This window comes from Centropristis striata, chromosome 1 (assembly GCF_030273125.1).
Source record: "Centropristis striata isolate RG_2023a ecotype Rhode Island chromosome 1, C.striata_1.0, whole genome shotgun sequence".
NCBI lineage: Eukaryota > Metazoa > Chordata > Actinopteri > Perciformes > Serranidae > Centropristis > Centropristis striata.
In genome coordinates, this window is record NC_081517.1 from 43,955,066 (window position 1) to 43,973,279 (window position 18,214).

General features: G+C 35.4%; 1 protein-coding gene across 2 annotated transcripts in view; it reads left to right on the forward strand.

The window, feature by feature from the left end:
• LOC131979402 (protein kinase C beta type-like) overlaps positions 1-18,214 on the forward strand; it is a 53,992-nt gene that overhangs the window by 20,154 nt on the left and 15,624 nt on the right. For both annotated transcript variants that reach the window (XM_059343379.1, XM_059343373.1), the window contains exons 3-6: positions 2,191-2,273; positions 6,943-7,054; positions 13,633-13,761; positions 15,361-15,517. In XM_059343379.1, coding sequence (XP_059199362.1) covers positions 2,191-2,273; positions 6,943-7,054; positions 13,633-13,761; positions 15,361-15,517 — 481 coding nt within the window. The remainder of the gene's footprint in view (positions 1-2,190; positions 2,274-6,942; positions 7,055-13,632; positions 13,762-15,360; positions 15,518-18,214) is intronic.

An 18,214-nucleotide genomic window follows, 5' to 3' on the forward strand; every position in this document is an offset into this window, starting at 1 on the left:
GATAATTTTGTGGTCAATTTGTGTCTTTTTTTTGGACATTTTGTTTCCTTTTTTGGTCATTTTGTGTCTTTTGTTTATTTTTTGGGCCATTTTGTGTCTTTTTTGGTAATTCTGTGTCTTTTTTTTGGTAATTTTGTGTCTTTTTTCGTAATTTAGTGTAATTTTTTTGGTAATTCTGTGTCTTTTTTAGTAATTTAGTGTCATTTTTTTTGTAATTATGTGTCTTTTTTGGTCATTTTGTTTCTTTTTTAAGTATTTTAGTTTTTTTCTATCATTTCGTGTCTTTTTTGGTTAAGCGGGGGTCGCGGACAACATGCATGTTGAATTGGGGGTTGCGACTCAAAAAGGTTGAGAACTACTGCTCTAATGTATCTCCATACCAGCTTTTAAACTTTAGACTAATAAGAACAAAACATGGCATTTATAATGATATTAAATATGGTCTTTGGGCACAAATGGGTGTATGTCCCTACTTTAAGCAGAGCTGCTAGATGACTGCAGTGTGATAGATGGTCAATAACTGTCCTGTGTGTTCCTGGGAAAAACTACACTTCCTCAAAAACCTAATCTGGATTTGTGTGTGTGTGTGTGTTTCTGTTTGCCCACCAGCAAGTGAGCAGCATAAATCTATTAACCCTTTATCAGGTAAAGAACCATATGTCCCCATGCCTCTCCGGGAGGTCGTAGAACCACATGGATTTCTTCCAGCCAATCAGCGAAGATCAGGCTACCTCACATATAGTGACACCATGGCATCTGACCAATGAAAAAAGTCACAAAAGTAAAAGTCTTGCAATATCCACCAATAACACTTATTTCAAGTATTTCAATTTGTGTGCTATAAAGGGCTACGTCTCCTTAAAAAATGAGTTCCTTACAAATGAGATCAGCAACCGTATGCTATATCGGTAGCATAATCAAATGATATAACCGGAAAGAATCAACATCTCCTCGTTAATGACTGGAGACAAATCCAGGGACTCCGTCTTAACGAGCGCTAACAAGCCGGCCGACCTCGTTAGCGGCAGTTAGCTACAGTTAGCTCTGTAGCAGTACAGTGTGTATGTGCTAACAGGCTATCAGTTAGCTCTGTAGCAGTACAGTGTGTATGTGCTAATAGGATATCAGTTAGCTCTGTAGCAGTACAGTGTGTATGTGCTAACAGGCTAACAGTTAGCTCTGTAGCAGTTCAGTATGTATGTGCTAACAGGCTATCAGTTAGCTCTGTAGCAGTACAGTGTGCATGTGCTAACAGGCTATCAGTTAGCTCTGTAGCAGTACAGTGTGTATGTGCTAACAGGCTAACAGTTAGCTCTGTAGCAGTACAGTGTGTATGTGCTAACAGGCTAACAGTTAGCTCTGTAGCAGTACAGTGTGTATGTGCTAACAGGCTAACAGTTAGCTCTGTAGCAGTACAGTGTGTATGTGCTAACAGGCTAACAGTTAGCTCTGTAGCAGTACAGTGTGTATGTGCTAACAGGCTAACAGTTAGCTCTGTAGCAGTACAGTGTGTATGTGCTAACAGGCTATCAGTTAGCTCTGTAGCAGTACAGTGTGTATGTGCTAACAGGCTATCAGTTAGCTCTGTAGCAGTACAGTGTGTATGTGCTAACAGGAGGGTTGGAATTGTGACAGATGACACATGTAGTTCTAAACATATTAAGGGTGTTATTTACTGTCTTTTTGACATTTTTGTTTGGTGGTATGCCGTGTGGAACAACAAGAGGTTGGGAAACACGGCTCTATATTAGGCTGAGAGTATGCAGTGTATTTATTTCAATCAGTCCGTCACTCCACTAAATGATTTTAATGCTACTTCAAGCAGCGACAGGAACACGCTGTAGTCACCAGGTGTGTGTGAGACGTTTCCTGCAGCAGCTTTAATGTTATGGGGCATGATTACAAGATGTCCCACCCCGCTGTGGTTAAATTTAAAATCATCTGAACTGAAGCAATAAAACTAAATATAGACATCGACAGCAAGGAAGGAACAAATGGGAACTGCTGAAATATGAGTAGCCTGTTGTGCAATGACTAATGCCACATAATTGACATATTGATTCATCTCTTTGTTGCTATTGTGTCGCCTTATTTGGAAGCCTGACTTTGACATACGCTTTTCTCTCTCTCTCTCTCTCTCTCTCTCTCTCTCTCTCTCTCTCTCTCTCTCTCTCTCTCTCTCTCCTCCAGTGTGCTGTTTTGTGGTCCATAAGCGCTGTCATGAATTTGTCACCTTTTCCTGTCCGGGGGCCGACAAGGGACCTGCATCGGATGTAAGTAAAGAAAATGGGAAGTCCATTTTCATGTCATGTGTTCAAGTTGGATATTGGATCAACACACGGTTAATGATTGTTTTTGCTTTTGAGTGATGGTTATTAATAACATTAGCAAGGTCAGCAGCACTGGATGTGTGTGTGTGTGTGTGTGTTCATGTAGTTCCTGTTTTTGCTGCTAGATGAACACACACACACACACACACACACACACACACACACACACACACACACAGATGTTACCTCTTGTCCTCCTGCTGAGCTGTCAGCCACAAATCACATTGAGACGTGTCAGGAAAGAGAGAATGTGCTGCCTGGCTGCCTCAGGTTAATGAGCCAACATCTCTCATTCTCACACACACACACACACACACACACACACACACACACACACACACACACGCATGCACACACACACGCATGCACACACACACGTTTTTTGAGTCAGCGCAGATTTTAAAGTCATATAACTGATGCTTATTAATCTCTACCTCCTCTGTCTTTCTTTGTTTTTGTTACATCACCAAAGCTGTTTTGTTGTTTCCTATTTTAAGCGTCCTCCAAACTCACTCAATCAGCGCTGCATCTCTCTCTCAATGTTTTTTACATTAGCTCTCTGACAAAACACAAGCAACATTTAAAGGATTGGTTACTTTCATATTTATTCCCCAATTAATTAATTAATTAATTAATTAATTAATAATAATATATAACTTTTTAAAATTATTTAATGTATCATACATTAAATAATTAAAAAAGTTATTTATTATTAATTAATTAATTAATTAATTGGGGAATAAATACGAAAAGTTGACCCAATGACACACTTTGAAAGACAACCCCCTCATTTGCATATCGAAGAAGAAAGGCATGAATGAATAAATATAACAGAAATATATAAAGAAAGTAATACAGAAAAAAATAAGTTTAATAAAGGAAATAAATTATAAATTTAATAAATACTTAAAAATAATAAGAAAAAAAATAAGTACATTTTTAAAAGTAATAAATCATTCAAAAGAAATCATAAATGCAAAATAAATACACAAAAAGGTTAATAAATAGATTTTAAAAAATAATTAAAAAATAAATGATAAATAAATAAATGCATACATACAGTATGTATGCATTTATTTATTTATAATTTATTACTTTTAAAAATGTACTTTTTTTAAACTTATTTTTAAGTATTTATTAAATTTATAATTTATTTCTTTTTGCATGTATTATGTATTTTAAAATGATGGGCTCATTTATTAATGATTTTATTTCTTCTGTTAACTTTATATTTTTCCCCTCTCTTTACTTACCCCAAACTTATTTTTTTCTGTATTATTTTCTTTATATATTTAATCATTCATGCCTTTCTTCTTCGATATGCAAATGAGGGGTTGTCTTTCAAAGTGTGTCATTGGGTCAACTTTTCGCCTGTCGGTTGATTAACATCAGTGTTATAGCTGCCAGGCTCACTGCAGTAATTACTGCTTCCAGTCAGGAAATCACTGGAGAACTGAGCAGCTCAGCTGATGAAGGGTAAAAAAATATCTGTCAGCCAGGACGATGAACTTTATCGACTCTTTGAGTGACAGCATGCAACAATTGGAGGCATACATACAGTACAGGCCAAAAGTTTGGACACACACCTTCTCATTCAATGCGTTTTTCTTTATTTTCATGACTATTTACATTGTAGGTTCTCACTGAAGGCATCAAAACTATGAATGAACACATATGGAATTATGTACTTAACAAAAAAGTGTGAAATAACTGAAAACATGTCTTGTATTTTAGATTCCTCAAAGTAACCACCCTTTGCTTACTAGAATATAAGACATGTTTTCAGTTATTTCACACTTTTTTGTTAAGTACATAATTCCACATGTGTTCATTAATAGTTTTGATGAATCTACAATGTCAATAGTCATGAAAATAAAGGAAACACATTGAATGAGAAGGTGTGTCCAAACTTTTGGCCTGTACTGTATATGACGGCAGATCTTTTTTTTTTGTGTATTTATTTTTTATTGTTTTCATAACAGAAAAATATAAACAAATTATATACACAAATTAGAGATAGTTGGTGGAGCTACACAGAACAATACATGTTTTGTTTTTTTGTTTTTTTTTACAGAGTTTTTGACATTAGACAAACAAAACAAGGGTATAACATAAATGGCACAGCAACAGAAAAACACTAATTCAGTTTTTAGACATTACATTTTTTTTTAGACATTTAAAAAAAAAAGGAGGGTCGGTACAACCAATTATTAGTATTGAGGGAAGCATTGAACATTATAAGACAGATACATTCTGAAGTAACTTTGATTTTGATGAAATACTATGAAACTGATATTGATGAAATTCTGAAACTGCTATTTGTTTTATTTATTTATTTATTTTTGTTCTTATGTCCTTCCTGGTACCTAATATGATGACCCACAGAAATTAATAAAATAAAATTAAAAAAAAAAAAAAAAAAGTTTTTAGGCATTAAATCAAGAAAAGGTTGCCATATTTTAAAAAAGATAAAGATTTTCTCCAAGTGTAAAACATTTCCCAGCTCTCTCAACCACATTTCAAATGTAGGAGCCCTTTCAGATTTCCAAGACTGTAGAATTAACTTTCTGGCTAACAATGTTGAAAGGGAGATAGCCTTTAATAGCTTCATAGCTACTTTTTACACTATCTGGATTAGCCGCTCGGTGAACGGGTCTGACGGCAGATCTGAAGGTAACGCCTGTTGCTTTCAGCTGTGGAAATAAAGCTGCGAAAAAAAGTGCAAGAGAGAGAATATTGATTGACCGATCGACCAGAAGGAGACGGCCAAAAATCCCCCTGTGCTGCCTGAGTGCACAAACCCAGGTCCATAAAGAAAAGTTTTTGTAGCTTGGTGTGGAAGAACTGAGCAAAATGTGTCCCAAAATGTGGTGAAAAGCCTTCTGAGAAGCCAGGATGTGAACTGATTTTATTATTGTTATAGGATCTTAATAATCCACATTGTTTAGGAGTAAGATCTTATAAACTGCCCAACATGTGCTGTTATGAAAACTTTTTTAACACAATGTATAATGCAGAAAATGTTGTAAGGCGTGATTAACCCTTTATCAGGCAAAGAACTATATTTGGTAACTTCAGGTAATATTTCGAGAAAAAAAAGTTGCAAATTTACTAGATTAAAGTGACAAATCTACAAGAAAAAAAGTTGCAGATTTAAGAGATTTAAAGTGGCAAATCTAAGCCAGGATGTGAACTGATTGTATTATTGTTATATTATCTTAATAATCCACATTGTTTAGGAGTAAGATCTTCAATGCTCACATGTAGCTGGAATGTTGGGTAACGCTTTATAATAAGGTCCTTAATAACCATTAATTAACAAGTAATAAGGCATTGTTCTCGCTTTAGATCCGCTAGTTGCAAAAACCATAGTTAACTTATAATAGATGAGCAATAAAGTATATTTTAATATCAATAAGCAAACAAAATACGATTTTTAAAAAAAATATTTTTTTAATTTAACCTTTATTCAACCAGGTCGGTCCCACTGAGACACAAAGACCTCTTTTTCAGGGGAAGCCTGGCCAAGACAGCAGCAGGGTTAAAAGTTACAACAATAAGACAGACCGTGCATCATGACAGAACAGACAATAAAACATGGACGTACAGTAAAATACAAACAAGCCAGACAACACAGTAAGATAGGCATGGACAGTACAAGATCATGACATCATAAAAAACAAGTGCAAAGGCGATATGAGTCTGCTTCCAGATCTCTGAAGAGTTTTTTAAAGGATGTGAGCGTAATAAGGTCCTGTGAGATTGAGATAAAGGCATGGTATTCAGTCAAATGTAACATTTGCTGAGTTTGTTGATGTTTTAAAAAACTTTATTGAAGGTTTGGACAAATAAACGGAAGCGATCTTGATGAAAACAGCGCCGATGATTTAATTGCTGATCCGGACTTTGAACCCTCGGAACCAATCGACCAGATTTATGGATGAGGAATATGTTTTTAGACGACATATTTTCACCGAAGAACAGACAGATTTGTGGCCATCTGGAGATAATAATATTATTAATAATATATTATTATTAATAATAATAATAATAATAATAATTGATTGTGATGATGATTTAAGAAATCATGACTGTTTATGTCTTATATTACTTTATGCGTCGTTGAGTACCCTGAAAAGTGCAATATATAAAATGTATTATTATTATTTATTATTATTATTATTATTATTTTTTATTTTATTTTTTATTATTACAGTAGGCTAATGAGAACTCTCTCTTGTTCTTCCAGTTGTCATATCATGTTTGCATCTTGCTAATGGGCATGTATTAGTATTATGCATAGGATTTTTATTCAGTCAAATGTAACATTTGCTGAGTTTGTTGATTTAAAAAAAAAACTTTATTGAAGGTTTGGACAAATAAACTCAACTTCTCATGAAAGCCATGGGTATAAGCTCTCAAATACTTTTTGAATTTCATTTCTATCTGCTACAGAGGCTGAAAAATCTTCTGTTGAATTTCCAGAAAAACTTCATGTTTTAGGGGGTTCTTTCAAAGTCGCCCAGAGGTTTTACAGGCAGTTTTTCCAGCCGTTTTAGGCCTTAATGGGTTAAATATTGAGTGTCTCCTCTCTGTGTTTGTGCCGCTGCAGGATCCTCGTAGTAAACACAAGTTTAAGGTCCACACCTACTCCAGCCCGACCTTCTGCGACCACTGTGGCTCCCTCCTCTACGGGCTGATACACCAGGGCATGAAATGTGACCGTAAGTACACAAATATCTGTGTGTTTCAGCTCAAGGTTATTATAGTTAACGAAAACTAACGAAATAACAAAAACTAGAATTGAAAAAACATTTTCGTTAACTGAAATAAAAATAAAAACGAGAGTTTTTAAAAAAACGATAACTAACTGAAACTGTATTGTGTGGTTACAAAACTAACTAAAACTAACTAAAATTATAGTGAAAATGTCCTTAGTTTTCGTTTTGGTCAACTTTTTTCATTCATAATTCAGTGTTTCTATTTGAACATGCAACACATGGTAAATATGTTTACTGAGACTGGGATGTTTATACTAGAACCAAAATACAAAACACCCAGAACTGTAAGAGTTAATAACCTTATTGGGGCTGAGATGGATAATAAAAGCAAATAAACGCAAAATTTATTATGACCACTTTGAATCTGGCACCCAACATATAGCCCATTACAAAAAAATTAAAACTAATAAAAACTAAACTAAAACTAAGCATTTTCAAAAACTAAAAACTAAACTAAAACTAGAAAACTCACTCTGAAAACTAACTAAAACTAACTGAATTTGAAAACAAAAATTCACAACGAAATTAAAACTAAAACTAATGAAAAATCCAAAACTATTATAAGTAAGTAAGTAAGTAAACTTTATTTATATAGCACCTTTCACAGACAGAAGTCACAAAGTGCTTCACATAAAAATCATACACATAACATAAAAAAATGTACATACAAGTTTTAAAAGACCAAAACGACAGCAATTTAAACAACCATAGCAGTCCCGAAACAATTAATCTACATAACCTTGGTTTCAGCTCAATCCTTCCACTTAACATCACATTCTCCCAGTTTATCTTGCATGCACCATTTACAACAATTGACCTTCTCATGAGTCATAAATAATAGCAGTTAAACAGATCTTATCGTCTTAATGAGCGCCCGTTGGAGAGATGTTATCAGCTCCTCATAACAATGGCTGCTGCTGCTGCTGTCTCATATTTATTACTGACCATTTGCAGCTCAGACACAAACAGGAAGTGGGCTCCGTCTCTGTGATGTCGTCTCCAGACACTTCCTCATTGTACCTGTGTGCAGCAGCAGTGTTTGATGGACTTTGACTTGGTCTTTGAAGCGGTTTTCACACATTTATATTTAGTCCGCAGACGTAGCCAAAAAGAAAAAAGAAAGCATGTCGGTTTTTAAAATGTCTGGTGCTGAAAATATTGTGGTGGCTTATCTAATATGAACCACAAAAGGGTTATTTGGTTTTATACTAATCCACGTGAATTTGACTAGCAGCTCTGTAGTTCTTGCAAATGTTTTTTCATATTTACAAATTAGATTTTCTTTCAGAATACACACAACAGAGTGGAAATGCACACAGACATCATGCTGAATTTAACTTTGTACGACTCTTTAGGTTGAGAAACGATCGGTTATGATCAAGGAAACAAAAATGCAAGCTTTTAATCTCATTTTTCGGTAACGCTTTATATTAAGGTCCTTGTAATAACCATTAATTAACAAGTAACAACATTATTGTGTTTATAAGCTTATATAAGTGTTAATAATGGCATTACAAACACCCATGACCCACCCATTATGTCTTTGCCATGCCTTTATTAATCTTATTTTGTTTGCTTATTGATATTAAAATATACTAAAATATAATATAATCTGCACAATTTTTTCTCGTAGATTTGCCACTTTCACATTCTGGCAGTATGTAATATCCTCCAATATTCTCTAGGGTTGAAATTTGGAATTTGCAAGTATTTCAATGAGTGCCCTATTAAGGGTTAATGTGGTGAATCTGGGAGAAAAAAGTTGTTTTGTAACTTTTTATGCGCAGATTTGTCACTTTAATCTAGTAAATTTGCAACTTTTTTCTCTAAATATTACCTGAAGTTACCAAATATAGTTCTTTGCCTGATAAAGGGTTAAGAGGTTAATGTTCAAACTGATAAACTTTTGTTTTGTTACATAAACTCTGAATTAGAGCCCAACAGATATGTCAGGTGCCAGGTTACTATCGGTCAATATTGGCCTATAAAGGCATGTCTCTATCAGTGTATATACTGCCCAATACGTGCTGTTATGAAAACTTTTTACACAATGTATAATGCAGAAAATGTTGTAAGGCGTGATTAAAGCTTTATCAGGCAAATAACTATATTTGGTAACCTCAGGTAATATTTCGAGAAAAAAAGTTGCATATTTACTAGATTAAAGTGGCAAATCTACAAGAAAAAAAGTCGCAGATTTAAGAGATTTAAAGTGGCAAATCTGTGCAAAAAAGTCGCAGATTTACGAGAAAAAAGTGAAAAAACACCAACTTTCTTCTTCTATTGCAGACAATAAAGTGATGAAATATCTCCAAAAGATTTTTTTATCATGAATCAAGTTGTGGATTTGAGCTGAAGGAAGCCACAGTGATCATCTGACCTGACAATCATCACTAATCTTTACTAACTTTCTCTGTCTGCTGACTTAATACTGCAGGGGCCTAAAACAATGTCATAAGACAAGCAAAGGATTTATACATTTTAAATTTGCAACCATGAAGAGATGAGATGCACTGTAATAAATTATTCTGTCGTCATTTGATTTTACTTAATATATTTGATAAAAATGTATTAAATTTAAATGCGTCCTTGATTTTGAGGCAGTTGTTTAAGTAACTTTAATATAAAAATGTTTGAGATAGAATCTACTTATTTCACTTTATTCCCCACTTTAAATCTCATAAATCTGAGCTTTTTTTTCTTCTCGTAGATTTGCCACTTTAATCTCGTCAACCATTTTTTTTTTAGATTTTTTGGTCACAAATTTGAGAATTTTTTTTTTCACAAATTTGTAACTTTTTTACCGTTAATATGAGATTTTTTTCTCATAAATTAAAAAATATTAAATATTCACTGTAATAAATTATTCTGTAGTCATTTCATTTTACTTAATATATTTGATAAAATGTATTAAATATGACTATATACTATATGATTTATATATACTATATGATTTTGAGGCAATTGTTTAAGTAAATTTAATATAAAAATGTTTGAGATAGAATCTACTTATTGTGACCACAATAAATATAATATTTTATTTGACAGTCACTTCCTGTTAAGTTGTTATTAACTGAACTTTATATTTAATTAATAATATTGCGTGCAATCTGTTGCCTCAATTTTATTGAGTAGCTATTGTTTATTTATTTTTTTTGTTGTTCTGCCACATCAAACGCTTGTTTTTTCTGCCATCCTCCATAAAGTTTTAAGTTTTTTAACAGTGGAGCCAGATAGAGATATAAATGTTACATAAATGTATGATGTGTTTAGTTCACTGCATGCTGAAGATATAAGATGAAATTCTTCAGAATAAGTTCATTATCATGGAGAGGAAAACATACAAAGACAGCTTCTCGTCTGACATCTAGTGGACAACCTGAGGAACTACACACCCAATATTCAGGTTTCTGTTTCCACCATAGAGAGATACAGCAGTGTGTGGTTTTTATATTTGCTTATGTAGCTGAACTCAATGCAAATAATCTAAAATATTCTTTGTTTATCAGGCAAGGGCGGTCTAATAAAAAGATGCTGCTTCCACTGAAGAAATTTGACTAATAGATTTGTTTGTTTAATCAACAGATCTGTAAAAACAGATTTTCTGTACATATAATCATAATTTAGATCTTTTATTTACCAGAGATGTGCTCATAAGTTTCTTGTAAATAAGTAATTCAACATGAAAAAAGCTGAAAAAATAAGTGATTAACTAATGAAATCGGGAGTCCAATGAGACCAAAACAAGCGATGAGTTGACTAATTGAGGGGGCAGCGCTGCATTATGGGAAGTGTAGTGCCCAGGATTTATGGGACTTGAAGTCCAATACTCAGTTGGATAAAATCAATGGGCCTCATTCAGCAATATCTTCTTAAGAATCTTCTTAGATTCTTTCTTAAGTTCTTCTTAAGAAGATTTCTAAGAAGAACCTACGTCAGATTCATCAACGTGTTCTTAAGACGCTGAATTGTTCGCAGCAAAAGAATGTCTAAAGCAAAATAAATCAGTTGGAGCAGGTAAAAAGAAAAAAAAAACTTTAGCAGCAACAACACAAACAATGTATTTTTCTGGAATAATACCTTATATAATATATATATAAAATATATATATGTGTATATGTGTGTGTATATATATATATATATATATATATATATATATATATATATATAAGCAAAAAAGACTCAAATTGACCACAAAATGACATAAAAATGGCCGCAAAAAGACACAAATTGACCAAAAAAGACACAAAATGACCAAAAAGACTAAAACACATTAACACATGAACACTTTAACACAGTGGAGACAGAGCTGACTTCCAAATTGCCCACCCCTGCTATAAAGGGTTAAGTTGTGTGTGTTTTTAGTTTTTTTAGTTTTATTTCACATGTAAACAATAGAAAACGCATAGATGATAACACATAAAATACATGCGAGGGTGCAGCAGAAACCTGTAAAGGCTTATATGAAAACCTCACCCAAAAATCATTCAAATAATAAAATCCAACACAAAAAATCAAAACAATACAAAAATATTCAAAATCATGAAAACAAATACAAAACATGATGACTTCTGGGGGTCGCCAAATCATTTTGGAAGTCAGCTCTGTCTCCACTGTGTTAATGTGTTCATGTGTTTTAGTCTTTTTGGTCATTTTGTGTCTTTTTTTTGTCATTTTGTTTCTTTTTTGGGCCGTTTTGTGTCTTTTTTTTGGTCATTTTGTGTCTTTTTTTTTGTCAATTTGTGTCTTTTTTGTCTTTTTGTTTCTTTTTTGAGCCGTTTTGTGTCTTTTTTTGGTCATTTTGTGTCTTTTTTTGTCATTTTGTTTGTTTTTTGAGCCGTTTTTTATGTCTTTTTTTTGTCATTTTGTGTCTTTTTTTTTTGGTCATTTTGTGTCTTTTTGGTCATTTCGTGTCATTTTGTCATTTTGTGTCTTTTTTTGATCATTTTGTGTCTTTTTTGTCATTTTGTTTCTTTTTTTGGTCAATTTGTGTCTTTTTGTGGTCATTTTTATGTCATTTTGTGGTCAATTTGAGTCTTTTTTTGCTTAATTTTATGTAAGTTTGTGGCCGTCCCGGTGGCTCACGCAGGTAGAGCGCGTACCATTAAGGCTGAGTCCTTCCTGCGGTGGACCCTGGTTCGAATCTGGCCTGAGGTCCCTTTGGCCTGGCATGTCCTCTCCTCTGTCTCCCCCTTTTTTATCTATTACTTGATCTGCTACCTCTCTACGAAGCATCCAGACCCCTTAGGTCAAGAACAAGAACTAAGCGGGGTGAGACAGCTTTCAGTTATTCTGCTCCTCACCTGTGGAACAAACTACCTGTAGATGTGAGGTCAGCTCCTTTAAATCAGGACTAAAAACACTATTGTTTACTGCAGCGTACTCTTAACTTTAACACTTATCTGCTCTACTCTACTGCCCTTACTTTTTAACTACGCAATGTTTGACTTGTGCTTTTTATTATTTTATCTCTTTTCTTATCCTGCTGTATCTTATTTTATCTTATTTAAAAAATATATTTTTAAACTCTCTTTCTACAGGTACATCAGACACGGTCATCCATAGCAAAATACAATGGCAGGTTTTGTTCTAAACAAAGGGCTGGCAGAAATAAGGCTGATGAATCGGATCCAGAGGCTTTAAGGCACCCACAGTTCTTAGTCTCTCTCGGTCCAGTGACACAAAATACCTTTGTGCTGTCCACAAGGTCACTGGTACAAAAAATAAAATAAAAAAGAACCTCATAACAAGCAGAAATGGAATATATATATGTACATATTTATACTAGGGGAGAAACGCTCCTGACCCAGGGGAAAAATACAATAATATAAAATAAAAAGATTTTCCCACACAGAATATGCAATCACCTCTCATATATGTAGTCCCTCCAATTCTTCCAGTATTGGTCACCTTTTTCAGTACTGTATCTCAGGGAAAATGTTAACTTTTCCATATTATAGATTTGTTCAACTATTCCTATCCAGTCTGAAATTGTCGGACACTCCTTGCTTAGCCATTTCCTGGTTATCTTATTTATATTTTTATTTATATTTCCCTGTTTTAATTGACTGTTTTTACTGTTTTCAATTGTGTCTTGCTGTTTTAATGTGTATGTAAAGCACTTTGAATCACCTTGTGATGAATTGTCAAGTCAAGTCAAGTCAAAGTTTATTTATAGAGCACATTTAAAAAACAACCTCAGTTGACCAAAGTGCTGTACAGTTATTAAAATAGAATACATCACACACAAATAGTTATAAATAAAAACAATGAAAAACAATAAAATACTAAAAACAGTAAAACAATAAAATAAAATAGAATAAAATAGTAATAAAAGCTCAATCCAAAACAGAGTTAGAGATAAAAAAAAGACAAATAAAAGGGTAAAAAAAAGTAAAAAAGAAAGCCAAGGATTCTTGCCTAGCTTGTGCTATACTAATAAACTTGCCTTGCCGACTTTCAATAAAGCATGAAAAATGCCAAAAAAAATAATCTTATGAATCATTTGTGTTTGTGTTCAGACTGTATGATGAACATCCACAAGCGGTGTGTGGCCAACGTGCCGAGCCTGTGCGGGACGGATCACACCGAGAGGAGAGGACGCATCCAGATCTCTGCCCAGATCACCGACGACACTCTCAACGTCACCAGTGAGTGCACTCTCGTCCTCTTTATTCTCCCCCACACTCACTCTGAGGGGCCCCTCGAAGCTCTCTATCAGCCTAAGACCAAAACTGGAAAGTCCATTAGACGATCAATGACTCAACGATTGACCCACATCGCCACTGGAAACATGCTTCCACGTGCCAGCTCTCTCTCTGTCAGACGGCTGTGGATTGATTATGGAACAGAAACTAAACTGTTGTTAAGTGTTCTCAAATGTGGCCAGAGTTATTTAGGACAGGACTCACAGCAACACCTACAGGTCCCCATGCTGCTGTCCTCTGGAAAGGACAAGTTCAACACTGAACTCTGTAAAAGTGGGATGTTTTCTTTTCTTTTTTTTTTTTTAAACTTTATTTTTGTTTAAGAAGAAAGAACACGGTACAAAACATTCCTTGACAATAGTACAGAATACATAGCCTGGGTATACCCATACTGCCTTGTGCGCTCAAATTTAATTTCGAACCTCCAGGCAGTCTGGAAACCAGGGCCGTTTCTTAGCCCTGTTTTAGGATCCAATCACAGAACGGGGAGGGACGGCAAGACGATGGCGCGTACTACTCGGCAGACGGAAGCTTTTGGTTTTGTAGTTTTCTTACGGATCCAACATGGCTGCAGCAGACGCGAAACTCTCTTTAGCTGTAGATGGTGTTTTAAATAGTTTAGAGCGAAAGTTGATTTTAAAAGGAGAACAACGTTTGACTTTACACTCCTGTTTCACCACAAAAAAGGATGTTTTAGCCTTGCTTCAGACAGGATTTGGGAAAAATCTAATCTACTAATCTACCAACTAGCCCCGCTACTAGCCCTGCTACTAGCCCTGCTACTAGCCCCGCTACTAGCGCCGCTACCGTAACGCCGGTGATCTCGCTACGAGCCGGAGGACAGCGGAGCCGCTGAAAGACCCGCAGCAGCTTGTTTATTGTCCATAAAATCAGTGGATGTGTGAGGCTGAATGTAAACATGCTGCAGAAAAACGTTGCAGAAGCAGAATTGAGCATTTTAGCCTCTAAGTAGAGATGGGCTAGTCCGGCTATGTAAGCATCAATTTCTGTTGCTCCTCTACGTCATCTGGTATAACTGATCTGATTGGCTAAGAGCTACCTACAGACGCTTTTGATAGACATTCTAAGCGCCCAATAAACGGCTCCGGAGGATCGTAAACCACGCCTCCTCTACGGAGAAATGAACGGCTGGTTTCCAGACTAATCTCATTTGTGATTAGTCTGGTGTTAGCCAGGCTACAGAGTACACATGGCAGTGCGAAAAAACTAAACAAAGACAGAAGACACACTGGGTTACAGCAAGCTGAATAATAACAATGGGTACAGTGTAATTAAATAAATAAATGAAAGAATACTCAACTCAACTTTATTTGTAAAGCACTTTAAAACAACCACAGCCGCAACAAAGTGCTGTACATAAACAAGCAAACAAGACACAATAAAATAAATAAAACAGGAATACACACTGAAATAAATAGTTTCATTGCTTTTAAAAAAAGCTTTAAAAAAAACCTCTGAAAGATATCCGACCGTAAATTTTCTTCTCTTTTTGTAACCATGTCCTCCTCAACCCCTTCGTAGTCAAAGAGGCGAGGAACCTGGTACCCATGGACCCCAACGGCCTGTCAGACCCCTACGTCAAGCTCAAGCTGATCCCAGATCCAAAGAGTGAGAGCAAGCAGAAGACCAAGACCATCAAATGTTGCCTCAACCCCACCTGGAACGAGAACTTCACCTTGTGAGTCATTCTGTCACATCTTCTTCAATGAGTTTTGGGCAAAGACTGTTTAAAAGAAGTGGATGTAGCCTCTAGGTCTGAGAAGTGAAGCCTTGAACCTGCATTCTTTCTAATGGCCAGCAGGGGGCATCTCCACAGGTTGCAAAAGAAGTACAACTGTGTAGAAGTCTACAAGAAAATGTCCCTATATCTCTGTAGTGAAGAAACTGGGACTAGGCGTTAGGTCAGGGGTTTGTCACACAGTTCACACCGGGGTGCCGGCCAGAGCACCAACTTAAGGCCAATTAACATCTAGAGGCTCCAAATGATGAGGCAGGTGATTTATTTCTCTCTTTGCAGACAAGGTCATGTGTGGTTTTTCTATATCAAAGGAATGATAACAAATATACAAATGAATAAATCTCCATTTGTCTCTAATTAACACTGTCCCACTTCTGAAACACACTTCACCTAACTTACTAACTTATTAACACATATATAAACAACATCACATAGTAACATTTACACAACACTCACTGTAAACATCACACTTGTAAGTCAGAGCGATAACAATAACGTAACATGTGACGTGACATACACTCGGATGAAGGCAGGTGAGCTAAATGCTACAATTAACTGAAACCGCAACCGCATGGCAAATATTACAGCTACACATCAGACCAACAGACATAATCTACAACTACAGCAACGTAAATACACCAACAACATATACAGACATACTCACTTTCATTCACGCACAGACCACTTGACGTGACGTTAATTAGCTGCTCATTTCTCACCCGTTTCTGACCAAACGCCGTCAGTTACGTTTTGAACCAGCAGGAGGAGTGCTACTATATAAGCTGACCCACCCTATAACTGAACATAATACATAATATGACCTAACTTTGGGGCCTTTTCTACAATCTCACTTAGGTTATAACCACAGTAAACATTTCCTAATGAGTTTATGGTCTCAATTGCAAGTTTAAAGTAGCCTTTAAATGGACAGTTCCCACCATAATGAAAAATACATCTATTTTTCACTTACCTGTCATGCTATTTATCAATCTAAATTGTTTTAGTGTGAGTTACAGCGTGTTGGAGAATATGCCTAGTGCCTTCTTTCCAATATATTGAAACCAGATGGCACTTTGCTTGTGGTGCTCAAAGCAGCAAACAATACACTTGAAAAACTCAACAGCAATGTCTCTTTCCAGAAATCATGACCTGGTTACTGAAGATATTCCACAGACGTTGTTGTGAGCAGTTTCATGAAGAAATGTAGGAACTATTTTCTTTCTACCTAGGTACACCCGGCAACCGTTCCACCACGCTATTCGTGGAGGACGCAAACTTTTTCACTACATTTTTGACTTACCCCAAATTATGGAAGCTCGTATGGCTGGACGTGCATAGTCAGATCCACCCACTTGTCCAAATATGGTCATTTCTGGCTCCAAAAAAACAGAGAAGGTAGTGGCTAAAATGCCAAAATCAAGAGTTGTGGTGGTTATGGCGGTTAAACTCTGAACTAGCAGTGACTATATCAATGCTTAAACATCATTGTCATCTTACAATAGCAGTGTACTTTCCTGCGCTGCAATACAAGTGTGGATGAAGCATGAAATTGCTACAATTGAATTATTTTGCAGCTCACCTGGTAACTCAGCTAGCTTGTAAATTCCAGCATGCTTTAATGCCACACTGGTAGCGAATCTGTGTCTTATTTGTGGTCTGATAAACAGTAAGTGCTTTAACCCATGACGATATAAGAAATCAAGTCTGTTTATGTCTTATATTACTTTATGCATCGTTGAGTACCCTGAAAAGTGCAATATATAAAATGTATTATTATTATTTATTATTATTATGATAATTATTATTATTTTTTTTTACAGTAGGCTAATGAGAACTATGTCTATTTCTTCCAATGGTCATATCATGTTTGCATCTTGCTAATGGGCGTGTATTAGTATTATGCATAGGATTTTTATTCAGTCAAATGTAACATTTGCTGAGTTTGTTGATTTTTAAAAAAAAAAACTTTATTGAAGGTTTGGACAAATAAACTCAACCTCTCACGAAAGCCACGGGTATAAGCTCTCAAATACTTTTTGAATTTCATTTCTATCTGCTACAGAGGCTGAAAAATCTTCTGTTGAATTTCCAGAAAAACTTCAGGTTTTAGGGGGTTCTTTCAAAATCGCCCAGAGGTTTTACAGGCAGTTTTTCCAGGCGTTTTAGGCCTTAATGGGTTAAAACAGCTGAACTGTCTCTGTTTTTTTCTAAAATGGTAGAGGCAAAATGATAGACGCTGCGTCGCTGTGATTATAATGACAATATGACATCATCGTTTGTTGCATGGAGGGAGCCAAAAGTTCAGCCAAAGATGATTTATAGCAACCGCTCTGTCTCCGATTTCATTTAAAGTGGATAAGAAAACGTTAGATGCCTAAGAGCACTTCTGAGCATTTTTTTTTTTCATCTTAGTTGCTCCAATTATAACGACAAGGTGAAGTCATATTTCCACGGACAAGGCAAATCCTTTCCACCCAAAACCAAACTCAAGGCTTTAAAATGGCAGTCAACAAACCTATGGATGTTGCCATGGGGGGGCTGCGTCCACTTCCTTTACACAGTATTTTGTGACAGTATGATTTTAGGCTCCAACAAACTTATTTTAAGCATTGTTTGAATGTGTACTTGTCTGGTTTC